The sequence below is a fragment of the Buceros rhinoceros genome, unplaced genomic scaffold, assembly GCF_000710305.1.
Source record: "Buceros rhinoceros silvestris isolate BGI_N320 unplaced genomic scaffold, ASM71030v1 scaffold5361, whole genome shotgun sequence".
In the NCBI taxonomy this organism is placed as follows: Eukaryota; Metazoa; Chordata; class Aves; order Bucerotiformes; family Bucerotidae; genus Buceros; species Buceros rhinoceros.
This window is the reverse complement of record NW_010392413.1, coordinates 11,340-31,900: the sequence shown is the minus strand read 5'-3', so window position 1 is coordinate 31,900 and position 20,561 is coordinate 11,340. Positions and strand designations below refer to the sequence as shown.

Sequence of the window (20,561 nt, the reverse complement as noted above, 5' to 3'; positions counted from 1 at the left end):
AGGGTAGAAGTGAGGAGGACCTTACAGTACGGATTAACCTCTCACCTCGGTCTGGCGCTGCCACCTTCTCCTCATCTAGAAGTATCAAGAATTGGTTATGGCATGCAATATGCCGAGGTAGTTTGGAAGAGGAAAGGCAACATAAGTTCTGATTTTAGGGCAGAAGCAATTCTTCTTTCACCTACAGTATCGTTTCAACCATAATGCCACTTAGAGTCACTAAATTACATGGAGTTCTAGCTGCTAAAGGAGGATTTAAACATGTAGTTGAGAATGTACTACTGTCTACAAAACGGACTCTCTGTTCTTCTCAATTCTTTCTCGTTAGGACAGAAAGAACCAAACTGTCCCCAAGACCCTGAATTAATTTCTTACAATCAAATCTGAGTATTCCAAGAAACTGTGTAGATTTCTGTCCATATGTTGCAGATACTGCACAGACGATATGCTGCGAAGGGAAATGATGTCCACGCCTCTCCTGAACTATTACGGCGTGATCATCTTGGATGATGTGCATGAAAGAACTGTTGCAACAGATGCCTTACTCGGCCTTCTTAAAGATGTCTTGGTATCGAGACCAGCCCTCAGGCTGGTAATACTCACTGCGCCGCACATGTCCAGCACGCTGCAGAGTTACTACGGCAGCGTCCCCGTCCTAAGGGTGGAACACAACCACCGCGCTGAGGTTGTCTACTCCTGCAGCATTCAGGAGGACCACTTTGTGTCTGCGCTGAGACTGCTCTTCGAGATACACCATACGAAAGAGAAGGGGGACATTGTGATCTTTCTGGCATGCGAACAAGTAAGTTATTAACCAGTTCCGATTTTAATTGAGAAATGATTTTTTTGATGATCTAAAAATATCTCATTGCCAGTAACTAAGACGCCGGATGCTGCCAACGGTTTTTATCATTTCGGGTTTTTTCCTACAAAGAAGTCACGGAATATGTAACACTGTGTTTTATATAAAACACACATACGTATTTTTATGTATACATATGTATAACATACACATATTCTCTATATAAAGTATCTATATGATGCCACTTATGGATATATATAAGTGACGCCCTAAATTCACTGCTGCCAGGATTGCACGATCAGGTCCTTCTCTAAAGAAAATTCACAGTACTTTATAGCTGCCAAAGCAACCTGCCCATCAAGTAAAGATTTGAAATTCTTATAAATAACTATTACGTTTGACTTCCTGATAGTGATCTTCAATCTTCCACTTTGCACCAGTAAATCTGCTTTAGAACGGTAAGTTAGTAGCTCCAGCAGAGAATGGCTTTTTGCAAGCAAAGATAAATTCCCATGAACTAGCCGGGTAATATTGCTTTTCACTGTAAAAATGGGTGGATGTGTAACACTTTAAAAAGTGCTAATAATCAGTTTAGACACAAATTTCATAACTGAAGAACGAATGAACGCTCAGTTCCAGCTCCCGTAATTACATTAAGTAACGTTAGAGAGAGGACACGCAGTCTTTCCACTTTGAAGGACAGGGAAGAAAGTTTTGTTTTGCTAAAAAATATTTGACGGGCAAGTCCCGTGCAATACTAAAATAATAATTTAGTCCTTGCCAAGAAGAGATTACTTAGGTCTCCCTCAGGCTGAACAAAACCCGCTACGCACCCTTACCGCCCAGTTCACATCTCACCCATTCTTACCTGATAGCTGTTTAAAGTTTCATCGTGCTCACGGCTCACTGTTGCCTAGCACTCAACTGTCTTTTAAACCCAGCAAAAATACGAATAAACAAAGTACAGGAAGATTTACGTGCTGCCTTGGTGCCAGCCTTGCTATTATGTGCCACTGTCATATCTTTATAAGAATTTTTATAGAATACTTTCAACTTGTAACTACCATGAATGTATTGGTGCTCTCAAAGAGAAACTCCATCTGGTTTTGCAATTTTGAAAAATATTTACTCGTAAAAATGCTTTTGGAAAACAAAAAATTCTTTTCAAACTGAACAAGTCTATGGATGACTTGTATACCTTTAAAAAATCGCTACACAACTTACTTTGTATTTAAAAAACCCCTAAAATGGCAATAAAAACAACCTTTTACAGTTTGTATTTGACCTCTAAATATGTGGACTATTTTCAAGGTGATGGTCCGTTAACACAACATAGGGACATTTTATTGACTTGATTAAGTCTTCACGGAGTTTATTAATCATCAGGGAAAAAACCCTCAACAATTAAAAAATCTACAATATTTACATCTTCTTAAACATGATAATTAAGGTAAAGAAGAGAGGTTTCTGCATGCTTTGATCTTGGACTAAGAACGTAACAGCAGTTTCCAAAGTGACCCAGCAGGGGATCTGCCATTTTAGCCCTTCCCATGATGGGGCCAGCAGGGCCTGGGGAGGGTTGGAGCAGCGGTTCTCTACGATCTGCTCTGACTCCAGGAGCACCCCAGCACATCGTGCCTTGGCCAGCAGTGCAGGTCACCCCGTCGCCAGCCCCAGGGTGCACCAGGCACATGCAGAGAGCCATCTCCCAGAGGACGCTGCCACTAGGGTACTCAAGTGTCCAGCTTTGGTTCCAGCAGAAGAGAAAACATTTTGGGCACACCAGGGGGGTACCTGAGTACCTGCTACAGCGTTACCAGCCCTACGCACATGGCAGATTTTCACCCAACTCTTTGGCACTGAGTCACAGTGGCACTAAATCGTGATGTGGATGGATCCTACACGTCACATATCTATCAAGTTTAGTGACTGTTTCATAACTTCTCAGCCTAGCTATTCCTACTCTGTAGTTTTGCACATCTGTCTTCTCCTGGAGGTTGGTCTGGATCTGATTAAAGCCAGAGAAGACTATTTTGAAAACTGCAGAAGAGAAAAAGACATTTCAAAAAGCAGCCCAGCTTTTCCTGGTCTATAGTTAGCGGACACAGCCAGTAAACTCTTCTACATCATTCTGTTCCCTTTTTTTCTCCTTTAATTATTAATCACGTAAGATCTAAATGCAGTTATAGTTTGATATATAGTTAAAATTCATTTTAGAACTAAAAATTTGCTTTAAAATTAAATATTTATATTTGTTTTCCATTCTCACGAGGAAAAATAAGCAGAACTCTTTCTCCTGATTACAGGAAATTGAAAAAGCTCACCAAATGATCAAGCAAGAGCAGCCTAATTTAAATCCTGACCTTGGAGAACTCATCCCAATTCCTTTATACCCCACAAAACAAGAGCTAATTCCCAAACCAAATCAAGAGAAAGAGAAATACTGCAAAAAATACAGAAGAAAAGTGCTACTCACCACAAGCTTTGGAGAATCTTTGGTTTGCGTTAAAAATGTAACTTTTGTCATTGACGTCGGTGTGGAAAGAAGAAAGGTCAGTAAAGTCAACCAGAATCACTACGCCAAAAATTAGCTATGCTGAAGGGTTTTTCCAGGGTGGGGGAAAGGGAAATGTGCAGCTAATACACTGATGCCAATGGTTTCTAAAGGATCAAATATTTTTCTATTTTTTCACATTTCTATAGCATTTTTAAGACTCAAATTAACAAAATTTATATCACTTTCTTGGACAGCTCTTGTGAAAACGAAGCAAGAAAACACAATTACTTCCTAAATCCAGTCAGAAAAGAAAATTGCCAAGTTTTTAAAGCCAGATTAATGCTCCCAGCTGCAGCTGCCACTCATTTGGGCACCACACCAAAGACATTTCATTTGCAAACTACATCTCACCTTAGTTTTGGCCTATCAGTCACAATTATCCATTCAGCATTTCAGAGATAGAACAAAATACAACCAATTCTTGGCTACCTATTGGCAGATTACCTGGTTTTGAAGATTAACCTCATCCTTTGTTTAACAATTCAGTAATCGATGTAGTGCCACGATCATAGAACACCGGCAGCTCCTTTCTAAAGCTGCTTGTGCTCCTTCTGGTTATGTGCTTCTAACCAAGTACCTCAAAATGCTGCAATTTATCAATCTTCGACCTTTTACAGTTCATTCTGTGTCCTCAGTTCTTGTTTTCCACCCCATCCTGGGAAGGACCAGTGCAGCTGCAAACAGATTTTTCTTTCCCTTTATACAAAGCTGATGTCCTAAAGGCTGAGTCACTGTAGCAACAAGCCGCTACCTGAACTGGAAAGCTGCAAGCTGCACTACTACAGGCTTTGTAACTGCCCTGTGTGTTTTGCTAGTCAAAATAAATATTCCAATAATAGGCAAAAGAAACAATACAATACACTTGTTTACACAATCTAGAGTGGAATCACCAGGAATCCTAAAGTTTCGGATTGGGGATCATTAATCCTGGTTAGACTTTGAAGTAGTTCAGGTGAAAGCTTGGGAACTGCCACCACCTCTCACTTTCATTGCAAAAACCTCTGTCTAACACTGCCACTTCTGAAGGTTCTCATATGAGGGTTATAAACAAAAAATAATTGTGTGAAAGGAACAAAAGCCTAAAAGCCGTTTTCAATTAGGCCACGCATAACTTATTTCTGAAATCACAGTTGTCTTGGATGATGGAAATGAATCTCACTTTCACGGTCATCTGAAGCGCCAAGTAAAATTCAGTGCTTCAGACTCCTGTGAATCAGAAATATGAAGCAGTGGGAACAAATCGGTTTCAACACGGTCCTGATGGCCATCAAATCACCTCTATCAGTTACACAATTTTTACCCTTTTATTCAATTATTTTGTCTGAACAGCAGTTTAGTCCTCTAACATTCATTCCTCAGCAGTTCAGATTCACGTGGCTGAAAGTCAGTTGAACACAGAGGGACCAGGCAAAGTTTTGTGCAGAACTAAATCCCGCCTAAGTCAAGCAGTTAGGCTAGTTCATAAATTTACCCCAAAGAAAAGAAATTTGACCCCTGCACTGAAGCACACTTTCTCTTTTTTATTTAAATCCTGCTTTAAAGCAGAGAAAGTCGATTCAGGTGACATGGCTAGAAAGTTGCCGTAGCCCAATGCTATATGTCTTGACATAGGCTACAGAATGGACATCAGCCAGTGGTCAGCCCAACGAGCGCATCGGCTCCTCCGTTTAACCAAAACAAAGCACGACGGAAGGGGCATTGCACACCTTTGTTCCTGTCCTTGCCTCCTGTACTGAATCGACAGATTTCAGTATTAGGACAAAAATCTGGAGTTATGGAACAAAATGTTATCAGACAATGTTGAGATTCTACCATTGGAAGAAAGAAATAACCTTTTCTCATGCTTTTCTTGATGACACCATAGATTCCCATTTTGTAAGGTACATTTCTTCAGAAAAAGACATTTCTCTTAGGGTGTACTTACAGTTATTGCACAATATGTCTATCAATTTGTCAAAGTGCTGACTGCTCTCATTTCCAAGCTGGTGAAATATGCAGTATAAAAAGAAATGAAACTGTTACTACGTTTTCTGTAAAATGACCTAGACAAGAATTCAATACAGACCATTAATATTCTTGTAGTCTTCTCGTACTTATCTGATGCCTAATATCTCTTTCATTTAAAGGTGTACAATCCTAGAATCAGAGCAGACTCTGTTATAACGCAGCCTATCAGCAAAAGTCAAGCAGAGATGCATAAACAAATTCTGGGCATGTCTTCATCAGGTAGAATCACTAGTCAAAATTTAAATCCATTGGCTCAAATTATTAATAGAATCAATGTGACAATGAAAAAAAAATGAAATAAAGGTAATTTTCCTGACATCTCTTCCAGGAAAACTCTTCTGCTTGTATCCCGAAGAATTTACGTACAAAGAAATGAAACCACATCTGCCAGCCAAAATACAGGAATCAAACCTAACCAGCTTGGTTCTCTTCCTGAAGAGGATGGATATAGCAGGATTTGGACACTGTGACTTCATAACCAGGCCAGGTAACAATGAGCCATCAATTTTCCATCTTTTTACTGTTATTTCTGCAGTTCTTTAAAGATTAATTTTGTCCTATTATTCGTAGTACTGGTTTTTATTGAAGTACTTGTAATAATATTGCCACTGCTTTTACCACTTACCTGCTAGAACAGTTCACAATGCAACAGCCGCACTTAGACAAATTGGTACCACGTATGAGCTGTGTGCTCTGAAAAACACCATAAAGTATCTGAATGGAATTGGAACAAAAAGAGAAAAATCAATATCACAAGTATCTTCCCATCTAAGTTTCATATTATTTTTCTGGAGCCCACAAAGAAAATTTGTGTCCCGTTGTACAAGGCATTGCACAGATACCCAACACAGTATATTGCTTTAATTAAGTTCACAACACAAATAAGCTACCGTTGTTACCTAGGAGATATGTTTGGAGGAAATCAGCTTTCCTCTTATCCCCAGCATCTCCCACCTCACACTGACAATAAGCTGTTACTCAAGGACAGTATTATTTATATAAAAAATCTGGATACACTTTCAATACTGGACAGGGGGTACGCTGAATTTTGAGGTAAGAGTGTGAAGAAAGTGGCTGCTTTTTTAAAAACTTTTTTTGGACTTCATATTTCAATTTTTTTTTTTTAATAGAGGGATATCCTCTCTGTTTTGACCTACCACAAATCCCAAGCACCTCTGCAAATTCTGCTGTTGATTTGAAGCCAGTTAAAGTGAGGGAAACAGCACAGACTGGACCGGTTTGGGAACCGTGTGACCTCTGCTAGCTCCATTTGTGATACCTTTCCAGGAGAAATAGCAACAGTTCTTATGTTATCTGCCCTTTATTCCTGTACGCACACAAAATTAGAACGATCACTCCTCTTCTTCCTGTTGCGCACTGTAATTAATCAGTGACAAAGAGTTTAATTCTCATGGCCGGATGTTGTCATAGGCTGTAAGAGGAATTTTTAACTAGAGTTTATCCTACTTTTACCTTGTCTGCCCATTTAGCAGTAACATGCCTAAAAGAAATGTGAAAAAACATCGGCAGTGGTAACTAATTCAAGACTGATAAGAATTAGAGTATTTCAGCCTTTTCTTTCATGGAAAATGGTTCTGGAATACAGTCAGACTCAGATTATTTAAAAAATAATTTTAAAACATCTAAAATGCAGCACTGTTTTTACTGGCTATGATGAAAAAATTGTTTCTGAACTGTAGAATGATTTAGTAAAGTTACATTAGGAAAAGCATTCAGGGTTTTTTGGATTTAAAGGCCCACTGGAGACGCTATTCAGAGCAAACGAAATGCTAAAGGCATTTAAGGATTTCGCCGATGTTGGAATTCTAAGTTTTGTCTGTATTTTTGAGACAATGCAGCTGAAGAAAGCATCTGGCTGATGTGCACAAAATTGTAAAGGCGTCTGATGATTCCATCAGCTTTACTTGGATGGGCATCAAGTCTGAAAAAGTTTTTGCTAACTAGATCAAAAATGGGAGGTCAGGGTATGGAAACTTTTGAGGAATTACTGAAACAGTGTGAGGACCTTTAGACAAACTGAACAAAGACAAAAATCCCCCAAACACTGCAGGGCGTCTACTGAAAGATGAGAAAGTCTGCACCATTTCCTGGTCTTCTTCCCGTCTTAAGGCCCCACACAATTAAACATCGGAAACACGGCTTTAATTGCCTGGGACAACTCTTCCTTTCTCCTAGGACAGATCACACATGGGTTTCTTTGCCTCGGGGCTTTCTTCTTCCCACTTCTGAGGAGGCAATGAACCTCTTTCCTACTGACGCTTAAGTTACATCCCCACCACAATTCTCCAGAGGTGACCATGAAGCTCACGCTATCGGAATACAGACAGTTTGAAGTACCTGGTATGAGATCCGTTTGTCTGGAAGAAACAGGAATACTGGAGAGGGCAAATGTGTGAGGGGAGTTAGTTATTGTATTAGACTGACTTATAGAACTCAAAACACACGTCAAGCTTTCAAGCATATAAAACCTTCTTTTGAGCCCTCCCAAGAGCTTTGCGTCAGTGATCTCAGCCTCTGAAAGCCCAAGTTTTCTCATGCTGTGTGTGAGGGGAGTTAGTTATTGTATTAGACTGACTTACAGAACTCAAAACACACATCAAGCTTTCAAGCACATAAAACCTTCTTTTGGGCCCTCCCAAGAGCTTTGCGTCAGTGATCTCAGCCTCTGAAAGCCCAAGTTTTCTCATGCTGTGCTGAGACAGCCCAAATCTGCCACAGACACTCAATTTCACACAGGTACCCAGTGGCTGAAGAAGTGAGACAACCTCCAGCAGAAGCAGAGACTGATCCTAAAGCCACACCGCGGAGTCCTTGCTGCCAGCTTCAGAACCTCTGGCACCCAGTTAAAGGGTAGCCCTGGAGCTTTTTCATTGCTGGCCCTAAGCTCACACAGATGTTACACCTTTCTGCATCATGTACTGCAGAAGAGTGTTGAGGGGCAGGCAAAGAGAAGAGCTATGAGAGATGGAACGAGTCCTCTCTTGAGCAAGAGATTTTAGTTTCCCTAGAAGGGTTCATTATCTTGCTGCAGTCAGTTTATTTGCATCAGCCTTCTGTAACCTGAAGTGACAAAAAAGGCTGAGGAAGACGAGGGGTCTCTGAGCTGCTCTACAGACCTAAGTGAAAAAGATGAGCAACAAAACTCTCAAAACAAGCGGTGTAGCTTTTCTGACCCTAAGAAAAATCCTGGGCATAACAATTCCTATTCCCATCTATTACTGATATATACAAAGCCAATTTGCCCACCCTCAACCAAACACGGCACAAGATCAAACAGACCAAAAAAACCCTGCAAACAAGAAGACTCTCACCTGATCTGGCCAAACCAAGCGCTGCTCAGAGCACTGAAGATACTGAAAACACAAATAGCCTTTCCAGTGCTCCCCAGCACGGCTTGACCTAGGCTGGACTACTCATGCCTCTCCACCTCTTGGACTTGATTTCCCTCCGAGCACAGCGAGCCAACACATCGCATGTGTCAAACAGCACAGCCTGTCCCGTGCACCGGTTCTGCCCAGCTAACGTTCTCCAGTTTCTTTGCAATTGAAACAGATGGAGGCTGCAGGGGGTTTTTAACCCAAGGTACATAGGATCACCGCCTCCCTAAGATTGTGTTCTACGGTGAACTCGCCACTGGCTGCCGATAGGATCACCGCCTCCCTAAGATTGTGTTCTACGGTGAACTCACCACTGGCTGCCGCAAGAGAAGAGCCCCACCGAGGAGATATAAGGACTCCCTGAAACAACACCTCAGCCTAGGCCATACTGACCACCATCAGTGGTCCACCCTGGCCTCCAATTGGGAGATTGGAGACACACCATACATAATGCTGCTGCCTCCTTTGAGAGCACGCATAGAATCAGTCTCGAGGAAAAAAGACAGCGCAGAAAGACCCGTGCCTAGACTGGCCCACCCCAGGAGACCTTCCGGTGTGCTTTTTGCAACTGGACTTGCCTATCCCGCATTGGCCTTTTCAGCCGTCAGTGCCCTTGCAGTAAGCGTGGGGAAAGCCCTTCCCAAATCTTCGTCCGCGAAGCCAATCCATGACGATGATGACATTTCTCCTAAGCAAAACAATGCTTTCACTGAGATGACAGAGTAACGTATGGACACAAACTGCTGAACAAACAAATCAAAAGTACACTGAAAATCATGGCAAGAATTCAAAGTGTTTTGCGGTCCACTCCCTGTACATGAAGTAGGGAACGTATGGCAGATAAGTAAAGAAACCAAAATTACATCACTAATACATTTTATTTCTGCTCAACAATGTGCACAAGATTTTTTTTCAGCTGTTCTTTGAGGAAAAGTAAAAGGCTGGCTTAACTCTGGCCCATTACTGCCTTACGAAAGCAACAAACCCGTCAGGCTCACAGCTGCTGTGTTGAACTCACGTTATAATCGAGATGCGCAAATGCAGCAGGACTGGTCACCCTTTTTAGAATTCATGAGCCATATGAAAATGTATTTGGCGCCGCAGTTCTGAAGTGTGTTCTGTGCGACAACAGGGATGTGTTTACATTTCCATCAGTTAATCAGATGGATCTTGACTCCGTTATATAATGGGACAGAAGAACTCTGTTCCCATAGACTGCAGCAACATTACGTATTTTTGAAAATCACTGGAAAATCCTGATTGAAACTATGCAAATCAGCATAAAGATGAAGCCGTGTAAAATTTCCATAAGAAATCATGGTGGAAGCAGTTTGCAGATACTGCATTCGTGCAGAATTACCATCTAGCCCAATAACCATACCACACCGAATGCAGGCAATTGCTTCGAACAGGGAAGTGGTTATCACAAAAGGCTCAAAATATCCGCAAAATGAGAAGGGGTAGCCCAGTACTGTTCAAGCTGAGCTACTCTCCTGTCATTTACCAGAGAGTAACGAGAGAAACCAAAGTGATTAAAAACATTTTTTATGCCATTATATGACATTCTTTAAATTTTACTCTTTGGGGATACAGATGTTGAACAGTCACAGGATGAGTTCGGTTGGAAGGGACCTTAAAGATGATCCAGTTCCAACCCCCTGCCACGGGCAGGGACACCTTCCACCAGAGCAGGATGCTCCGAGCCCCGTCCAGCCTGGCCTTGAGCACTGCCAGGGATGGGGCATCCACAGCCTCTCTGGGCAGCCTGGGCCAGTGCCTCAGCACCCTCACAGGGGAGAATTTCTTCCTTGTCATTAATCTAAATCTCCCCTCTTTCAGTTTAAAACCATCATCCCTTGTCCTATCACTACACTCCCCGTTACAGCCCCTCCCCAGCTTTCCTGTAGGACCCACATCATGTATGTGCTTTGAGGATGACACAAGCAGACAGAAAAACACTGTCACTACACCATCAGTGCTGTCCCCGGTGTGTGGATATTTTTTAATGATCAACTACAACTATAAAATAATAGCTATAGAATTGGTGGCTTCAGAGCCTGACAGACTCAAAAAAACCCTACCTCAGAAGTTGTAGGGGAAGAGAATGAAGATGAAACCCGCACACAGAAGCTTGTCATTGCAGAAGAAAACTGCATAATTTGAAGAAAACGTGGCAGCAGATTTCTCCCTATCTTCAGTTTGCTATCCAAGGGTCAATGTTAAAAACCAGTGAGAGCAAATGCCATTCCCCAGGACAGCTCTCCCGGCAGCAACGACTTTGGCAGGTCTTTGCGCTGTTAAGTCTAACAGGAGCTGGGAAAACTTGTGGTTTGCCAGGCAGCGAATCAGCTCTTTCAAGACCACATCCCTTCACCTGCCATTCGTGTCAGCTCCAACTTTGTAACAGTTCTTTCTGTGGAAAGGAAAGATCTATCAAGAAAAAGGTAGCTTACATTTTACTCACTCGACATTTTCACAGGGTAGGAGACCAGAACACAGGACCTGTAGATCCTCCAGACAAGCACAATATAGACATTAAATGGCCTATTAAGAATAGAGAAACCTACGGTTCAGTCCTCTCTCTAATATTCACTTTACTAGAGAACTTTCAGCAAATCATGACATCATTTCCCTCCTTACGTAACAAGAGTAATGCTTTTTTTCTTTTATCACACCTTAAGCACTTCAATTTCAGTCATGTAGGATGTGATACTGAGAAGACTAAAGGCACAGCTGCTCCTAGGAATAATTTTGTCCATGTCAAAGTTACAGAAAACTGTGAAGCAAAGAATACCATTTTAAGTCAGCTTGAAACTCCCAGGCAAATGATTTCGGTGCCAACAACAACGTTCAGTTACATATTTGCTTTACTAAGCCTGAGTATGACGAAGGATAGGATCTGTATTTATACAAACCTGGTCGGATTTCCTGAAACAAGTCCTGAGCAACCCAGTCTCAACTAGCCAAAGAACACAGGCAAGGGACAGAAACCTCAGCCAAGGAGATACCTTTAAACTTGCAGGGATGCGACAGTTCTTGTTGAAAGCATCCTGAGAGCTTCTCTCTAACTTTGCTCCCGCGGACACAGCAGCCGAGACACAAAGCCTTGCGGCTCGCCTCCATGGCGGCAGCGGTTGGCGTCGGCAGCAGCCCTAAAAACAACACCACCTCCTAGAAGTCATGGTAAGACAATGCAGGCTTCTGTTCTTTAAATCGGAGCTTCCCACATCTCCACATTCACACCACTTTTTTTTTATCGTAGTTCTCCTTTATACAGGAGCCATACCATGAAGAACTCCCAAATGAGCGTTTGCTGCTCCTACAATGGATTTTTACTGCTCGTGTTTGCGCCTCGGAATGCAGACCCCTACCTGAAAGCTCTATTCCGTATTTTTTTAATCTGTTCCTTCACCTGCTCTAATCTACCTTTACTATCTCGTCCTTTCTAGCACAATAGAACTCCAAGAGTCTTTTTTTTTTTCTTAACACTCATAGCAAAAAGTAATTTGTGCTTATAAATCTCAAGGCAACTACCTCTAGGGCATAAAAATGCAAATTACTGATGCTATCAGGGGATTGAAATTGGCTGCCTCATAACCATATATTTTGAAAGTTCTAGCGCAAACTACTGGGTTGATTTCTGGAAATTAGCTTTCCATGATTTCCTAGGCATTACTATAGGTCTGAATGCCCATTTTGCTCTCCCTGTATTTTCAATCACTGGTATCTATTGCTTGTCACTGACTCTTCTTCTTCAGCAGCGGTTATTTTTCATTTCTTTAAACTTCCAAAGCATTTTCTCCTCTGACGCTTCAGCTTTTGCAAGGGCTCATCTTTTATCCCATTAAACATCATACGTCTGGTAACACAATGTTCTCTCTGGACAGCATCCCCTCCTGTTGTACTGGAATGAAACAGGTCTGGCGTTTACAGCCTCCTGAGAGAAACGCTCTGAAAACTAATAGCAAGGGTTTCAAAATTAAGTCACAACAATAACAGATTTATACACTGGAGAAGTTCTGTAAAAGCTCAAGTAAATGGAAATTAATAAACTTTTTTTTCCCTTCAGACATTAGTTAACAGAAAAGAGGTTATAACTTGGTTAATAACCAAGAGGTTCTTGCTTACTTTTTTATTTAATTCATTGTAACGGGTTAATTAGAGAGTGATGGCAATAAGCTAATAGCTCACCGCCAACAATGTAAACCCCGAACTCGCAGTTTTCTTGCGGGAAGGCAGGGGGGATTGCAGTGAAGCGTTAGGGCTCAGTGTGACCTACCCGCTCCTTATGGGCTCGCTCCGTTTTCAACCTTGGGGTGCAGAAGCAGCCTGCCAAAAGCAGGTCCCTGGTCATAATGAATTCCAGACAGAAAACGTTTCTAGTCATCGTCTAAGGAAGATCCAAGAAGAAACACACGCCCTGCCTGTGTGGGCAGCTGTGGTTGTGCTTTGGCGTTCTTATTTAGAGAGTTTTTCGACATCAATATGCAAACTGACAGCTGCCCACAGAAGCCTGGAAGATTGCCGGTGCAGTCATTAGTTTCCCAGCGCGACGTGTGCTTGGCTGGAGATGAGGCCATGTCCTTCTGTCATGGAATTTTTGCCACCAACTTCAGTGGCACTAGAAGAGAGAAAATATCAAACAGTTCCTTAAACTGCAATAAGGAGAAAGTTGCTGCAGGGAGAGGAGAGCAGTTACAAATTTCAATGAACTGATGCTCACAAAAGATATTGACCATTACAGTAAGACCTGGAACAGAAATCTGCCTTTGAAAGGAACTGGGGGCAAAGAGCCTTCACACCACAAGAGTTCCCAAGTTTCCACCACTGTCTTTCATGTCCTAGCAACTACTTTTTTGGAGAGTGCAGCTTGACAGCTTCTACTCAGCCTTCAGGTTCACCCTCTCTAGCCCCAGAACTGCAGCCACCATGGTGGCAGTAAGGCTCTTCTATGCTTCTTTTGCCAGAGGGACCTACTTTGAGCAGCAGATTTCCTGCAGACCTGCTCCAGTTCTCAATCTAAGCACTGATTTGCTGAATCCTGTCCTTTCAGTCGTGTTTTCTTACCACTTCAACTGTGAGGGTCTGAAGTCATTACACCATTCTTGCAGCAGAACAAAGTGACAGACCAATTTCTTCCCAATCTGTAAAAAATGTCAGAATAACTCTTCACATTCTGCTGGCACCATCTATCAAAACACAAAGCAGTCGATACTAGGAAGAGGGCTCAGGTATACACAAGCTGATTCTGCCTTCCACTGCCTCAGATGCAGAAAAACAAGAGAAAAATGGGGAGTGGGGTGTGGGCGGAGGTAAAGGAGAAATTAAGCATGATACTTAATGAGAAAGGAGAGCCTTTGTCAAACCCCTTCATTATTGACTCCCAACCAGCTGAGAGGTTCAGAATAGCTCCTGTAAATGCAGTCTTCTGGTCTATCGCGAAATAATTGATGAGACATAATGACAACTGATGGAAAAAGGCCTCTTTGTGTCCATGTGAATAAGCATTTTCTGTATCTTCAGATATTGTGGGTTGCTGCTTTCATTCACCCTCCTCCATGATACACCTCTGACTTGTGAGGTGCTCCTCATGAAATCAGCTTAATATTCCATTGATCAAAACTGAATTAACTGAAAGATTAACTGAAATAATTGTGGATACTCCAGCAATCTTCAGAGAAAGCACTTGTGGACCACTTCAGCCTGAAAGCTCAGTGTTCAACATATGCAGCCATACAGTTGTAACCCCTTATTTTCTCCCTCCAGAACGTTCTCAACCTTCTGTTCATTTCATGTATTACTCTCATTTCCAGACAGAAAAGGCACAACTGAAATATTATACTGAGAATTCAGACCTTCATTTGGATGTAGCCATTCTCAAGAATTTGAATTATCTTTCCTTTTTATTAGCTCCTGAAAGCCTGATGCAGGCTTTGGAAGATCTCGATTATCTAGCAGCCCTGGATAATGATGGAAACCTTTCTGAATTTGGAATTATCATGTCAGAATTTCCCCTGGATCCACAGTTGTCAAAGTCAATTCTGGCCTCGTGTGAATTTGAGTGCGTGGAGGAAATGCTCACCATCGCGGCCATGGTAACAGGTATTGGTAAATAATGCCTGACTGCACAGCTTGTGCCACCTGCCAAACCCACGCAGGCTCTTTCAAAGTCTAGTCACAAGGGCAACCCAGAGGCAAATTTCTGTTATTCACATCCTGCTTATTTCAAGTACATTAGTGTTTCAGTCTGGACTTCGAGCACGCAGTGAAACACGTGTAAGGAATTCCTAAGTAGCACTTCATCTCCATGCTTCAGCTGCCCGTGTCAGAAAACACACAGAACATCCCTTCAGAATGAACGGACATTCATGTTCATTTGTTACAGACTGCAGTAGCAAATCAGGGGAAGTCCTAATGATATTAATTCCTGACCTACAAAGAATTATTTTCTGTTCTTGTTTCTCCACTCCCCATATTTTATAAAACTACCGTAATCCTTAAGTATCGATACCATTCTGTCCTGGGGGATGACTCTGCTCCTGCGTGGCACTGAGAGACAAACCAGCTGGCCCCCAAGACCGGACGCGTGAAGTCTGGAGCAAGAACATTTATAGGAGAAGGTTGTTAACCACAGAACTTCCTTCACTTGATGTGACAGAGCTTTGAAACTATCACATAAACCCCAGACATTTAAAACTTAGTCTGAGAAAGCTGCTGCTGAAACCTTAATACATCAAAGACGAACAAAGATTTTAGGATAACTAAGAGGAGGGTGACTCCACAAGTTCAAACCGCAAATAACGAAACCAGGAAATCACCAGACAGTGCAGGACAGTGTTCTGTAGGTTCTTTCAGGTCTGGGTTCCGTAGCAATGTCAGCTCCAGCAATGTTTAGCTGACTCACTTCTCTCCACAGCAGCCTCCTGGCCATACAGCACTCTGTCTTGATTTTATGGCATCACCCCAGTCCAGAACCAATGCTGGTACTCCACAGCCACAGCCTAACCTTGCCTGTAGAGAATGTTCTGGCATGGCATTATTGTGCTCTGCCCAGAGGGAACACCCTAGGCCCAGAAATTGGTGGGGAGGAGTCTTAGGCAGCAAGGACATGAACCCACAGAACACTGCACTGTATTAACTGTTCTCCTTACAGCATAACCTGCTGGCTTGATTTTTAATGGCACTCCCAAGCTTGAGATGAAATTTTTAAGTTTACCCAACAAATGTAAGTGATTGAACATAGGAGGACTTTAGTTTTTAAAAGCTCAAGCATCCTGAAAGACACAACTATGTAGCACAGTACCACAGCCAAAGTAAAGTGCACTGAAAGGCCCAAATTTCAACGAATAGGAGCAAATTAAATCCAAAGACTGAGCTTCTCTCTGTATTGAAGAAACCATATGCCTGGATTCTGGATAAATTGGACCATGCCATTATAAAGCTTTTTTGGCATCAGTCTAAGAGAAAACTGCTCACCTCCTGTGTTCACAGCCCAGATTAACTACACAAGACATTGAAAGAACACATAAATAAAACCTTAGCGAACGCAATAGGTTCAGCTCTTCAGCAGCAATTCAGCAGTGCAGATTAATGGGAACTGAGGTGGGAAAAAACCCAAACACCAGTGGAGTTACTATTTGTGCATGCACCTACGTGTCTTAATAACCACTGCCTTGATTTTTTTCTAAGCTCCTAATTGCTTCTTACACGCACCTCCTGGAACAGAAGAGATCGCTCGTACTTGCTGGCGAAAATTCTCACACCCTGCTGGAGATCACTTCGCTCTTATCAACGTCTTCAACGCCTTCAAGGAAGCCAGCGCACACCCCGCCAGCCAATGTAAGTGTGCCTGTGCTGCACAAAACGAAGCGCATCGTAACCAACTTGGAAAAAAATAAACCAAGTCATTGTCAGCATTTAGTGCAGAAAGCTGCTTTGATAGATTCCTTCTAGAACTGCTAATGTGCAGGGAGAAACCTGAGGTAGCAGCTGTTGTAAATGAGTTTTAGTTAATTGACTAATTGAAACCAGCCTTGGAGAGCAACAGGATAGGTAAGCACTGTTACAACTGGCATCTGAAGTGACACTGTACAAAACCAGAAGGATGGTTTCTCCTGTAAGAGCACAAAATCCAGGTTTAAGATGTGAAATGATATAAACACAGCTGAGGAGGGACTGGGTTCCTCCAGCAGCCTAATGAGTGTAAGGGGGAAAATTGAAAGCAGTGAAGTTCACTTTTAGAGGAAACCAAATAAAAGCCAGGGGACTGCGCAGCAGACAGAAGCTCTTCGTGGTGGTTTCCTGTGCTCAAACATCTTGCTCCAGTTTGTTTAGCCCGAGTCCACTACTCAGACAGTGGATATAGGCAGTATATAGATGCACGTACTAAGTAATAACTTATCCTAAAACTTACACTATAAAAACATACTAAGTAAAATGGGGCAGTAGGAACATTTCCAGTTCATTCACGCTGAATGCTGGAGAGAGGTCCAAGAGCACCTCACCAGCACTGCAGATGGGATTTCAGTTCCATACCCCAGCCTCAATCCCAAAAGCCTGAAAATGAGAGTTGCTACTCTGTCTGAAGCTATTCCTTTTTACAGACCGAGAAAGGGATTTTGAGCACTTTTATTCAGAAAGATGCAGCGACAGTTCTATAAAACTCAGTAAGGGTATCAAGAATTGCCTGCTCTCTTTACAAGTGACACCAAGGAGCCCAAGCTGTCTGCACGGCTCTTGCTATCAGCATACTGCACAGCTCTCACACAACTACTTGCTCCAAAATGTTTTTCATCTCTTGCACCAGTCAAAGAGCATTTTCCAGAGCAGTAGCTCTGTGGATAGGAAGACTTTGCTTTAAGCCTCAATATTGTTTTTTTCTCCTCCACAGACTACAGCAGTGAGAAATGGTGTCGTGATTATTTTCTAAGCTGTTCCGCACTGAGGATGGCAGAAATTATCAGAGCCGAACTGGTAGAGATTATGAAGCGTATTGAACTTCCCACTTCAGAACCGGCTTTTGGATCAGAAGAAAATATACTAAGCATTAAGAAATCTCTCTTAGCTGGTTACTTTATGCACGTAAGGAAAAAATATTGTGGTTTCATCTTACTGCATGAATGCTTTCGGAGAACTTCAGTTGGGTGGTGAAATTTCTTGATCACCACAAAAAGCCAGTTTTTCCACGGTGTATCGAGCCCTTCTGCCCACTCCAATCTTCTCTCAGGGGTTCAGCCGCATGAAGTCCGCGCAAGAGGAGAACTGTCAATATGCTTTTCACTCAAAGAACTCTTTAACCTCACCAAACTCTTTAACCTGTAATATTTTCTCAGACACTATTTCCTTTTTGAAGACGTTTTTGTGAAAACACACTGGAAAGACAGAATTGACTTGCTGACTCTGTTTAGGTATATGTGACATACAGCTTGCTTCACCTCAAACAAACGAGGAACTCTAGCTTCACATCACTGTGCTCCACTGAACACCAGACTGACCCCACCAAACTGCGCTGCTTCAAGTGCCCTGCCACACACTGCATTTTAAAGCCTTATAATCCTTTTAGAATACATGTTTTCACACAGATCCTTCGAAGCCAAGTTCACACACCTACTGTATCAGCCTGCCCTCATTTGTGGCAGATGGTTTCCTTTCAAACACACAGGTCAGCATTTTCTTGAACTCTAAACCTCATTTCACAGTATCCAGACCCACAGAAATTTGGGAGAGTTTAGGCTCCCCAGTTGAAAGTATCCAAACAGGAGTTTAACTCTGGATTTAATATAAAAGGCAAACACTGATCTATGTGTCTGGTACATTCAATTAAGTAACAGACATTCTTTGCTTTTTTTTTTTAGATTGCTCGTGATGTAGATGGCTCAGGAAACTACTTAATGTTAACACACAGGCAAGCGGTCCAGCTTCATCCTTTCTCGTTGTATTACAACACCAGAAAGATTCCTGAGTGGGTTTTGTTCCACGAGTTTAGTCTATCAGAAGACAATTCCATCAGAGTCGTCTCCGAAATATCACCCGATCTGTAAGTCAACTATGATGAAACTGTTTCTTCACTCATAGCTCTACCACAAAAGTGTAATTAAAGACGCAAACGAAGAGTTTGTGTACATTGAAAGCAACGCTTGGAGAAGGCAGCTCCGCTCACCTTCCCCTCTTCCTTTCTCTGTCACAAACAGCTATCTGCTGGTCCTGTTGAGAAAACATTCCAACCATAACCGAGTCACTCTAGGTATGGATGGGGGCTTAAAAAATAAAATAAATCAGTAAAATAGACATAAAAGACAAGGACAATCTTCACACCTAGTCAAGCAAGAGGATGAGGGGTAAAGGAAGTGTCGCTTTTCATATTCACTAGTGAATATATGTGAGATAAATTTGTTTTCTTTGTTGCCAGGATTGTTCTGTCACTGAGCGTAGGTTTGCTTGATGTCTTCATTTTCATTCTGAACACTCACTGCTTTAGAGCTCAGAATTATTAAAACACGAAAGAATTGTAATCTCACGCTCTTACTATTCTTGTCATACAAAACAAACCCATTTAAATCAGCTTTTTGTATTTCCTGATGTGGTCAGGTACTGAAGGAAGTCACAATGCCTGCCACTGTAACTGTAATCAGTTTACCACAGAAAAAACACCCTACAAGCTGCAAAAGTTTCCTACAAAGTAAAATATACAGGAAAAAAAAACGATGGCAGAGTTAACACAGCAGTATACTCACAGATTAATCGAGCTGGAAATTTCTTTGTTCCCTGAAAAGCTATTTTCCAGCAAATCTTTTTCTCGATGTGTTTTATGCACCCAGCCAGCCAAATCACCCCATATCAGCTGTTTATGGATTCAAGACTACAGCCTTCCTTCTGCAAAAATCTCTTTACACCGAGAACATACATTTCACTGTCCTATCTTTTCTAGTTCCAGTGTTTATAAGAAGGCCCTTTTCATAATTTTATTGAACCAAAAATAAGTTCAAATCCGGAAAATTCGCTATTTAATGCAATCTACAGCACTGAGAACTGAACGACAATCACCTGAAGTGAGACTGAGGACACTACGTGCAAGCACAAACTCCTACATCTTGCAGAGAGTTTTGGTTTTGAGTTGAAATACCAACTCTGGAGCTGTATCCATCAGTGTGTCGCTGATGTCTTTTGCACGTCCTGGAAACAGCTACTCAAATATTTCAAAATTTAATTAAAATAATAATGTTTTGTCTTATTTCCTCACCAGGTTCATGGAGCTGGTACCTCAGTATTATTTTAGCAACCTTCCTCCTAGTGAAAGTAAGGACATTCTGCAGGAAGTGATCAATCACTCGTCACCTGTTTCGAACACGAAGAAGGAACAGAAAACTAACAATGACAGCAGAGAAAATGAAAAATTTCCCCAAACTCCCTCTGAACAACGATGTATTATTCAGTGATTTTAGACTGAACTATCAGATACTGGCCAAAGATAAAAAAAAACAACGTATGCACTACACATCTCCATCTTTGCCCATGTAATTCTTTTGACCTTTTGACAGAAATGTATTTAACAGAGGAAACATAGAGAAAAAGCACTTTTCTTAACAAAAGGAGTTGCATTATTTTGTAATAAAAATATACAATTTACTTTTGGGTAAAAACATGCTGGGCAGATCTTCAAGTTTTCTTGTAACATTGGGGCTTTATTGGCTGCTTAACGATGATACCAAAGTAGAGTGAGATAAAATGCTTAAAAATATTAATGTGATGGATATTTTTAGTCGTACCACCTGTTTGTCTTTCAAGTGTACAGAGGAAG

At 41.8% G+C, this 20,561-nt stretch overlaps 1 protein-coding gene across 1 annotated transcript in view; it reads left to right on the top strand.

Moving 5' to 3' along the window:
• The window catches only part of DHX32 (DEAH (Asp-Glu-Ala-His) box polypeptide 32), a gene marked incomplete at its 3' end in the record, with an annotated part of 25,065 nt that extends 4,941 nt beyond the window's left edge, over positions 1 to 20,124 (top strand). Inside the window, exons 3-11 of the mRNA XM_010144457.1 lie at positions 430 to 802; positions 3,109 to 3,354; positions 5,486 to 5,585; positions 5,695 to 5,853; positions 14,675 to 14,866; positions 16,454 to 16,607; positions 17,665 to 17,845; positions 18,619 to 18,800; positions 20,007 to 20,124. Of these exons, the coding sequence (XP_010142759.1) occupies positions 430 to 802; positions 3,109 to 3,354; positions 5,486 to 5,585; positions 5,695 to 5,853; positions 14,675 to 14,866; positions 16,454 to 16,607; positions 17,665 to 17,845; positions 18,619 to 18,800; positions 20,007 to 20,124 (1,705 nt within the window). The remainder of the gene's footprint in view (positions 1 to 429; positions 803 to 3,108; positions 3,355 to 5,485; positions 5,586 to 5,694; positions 5,854 to 14,674; positions 14,867 to 16,453; positions 16,608 to 17,664; positions 17,846 to 18,618; positions 18,801 to 20,006) is intronic.
• Positions 20,125 to 20,561: the final 437 nt, after the last annotated feature.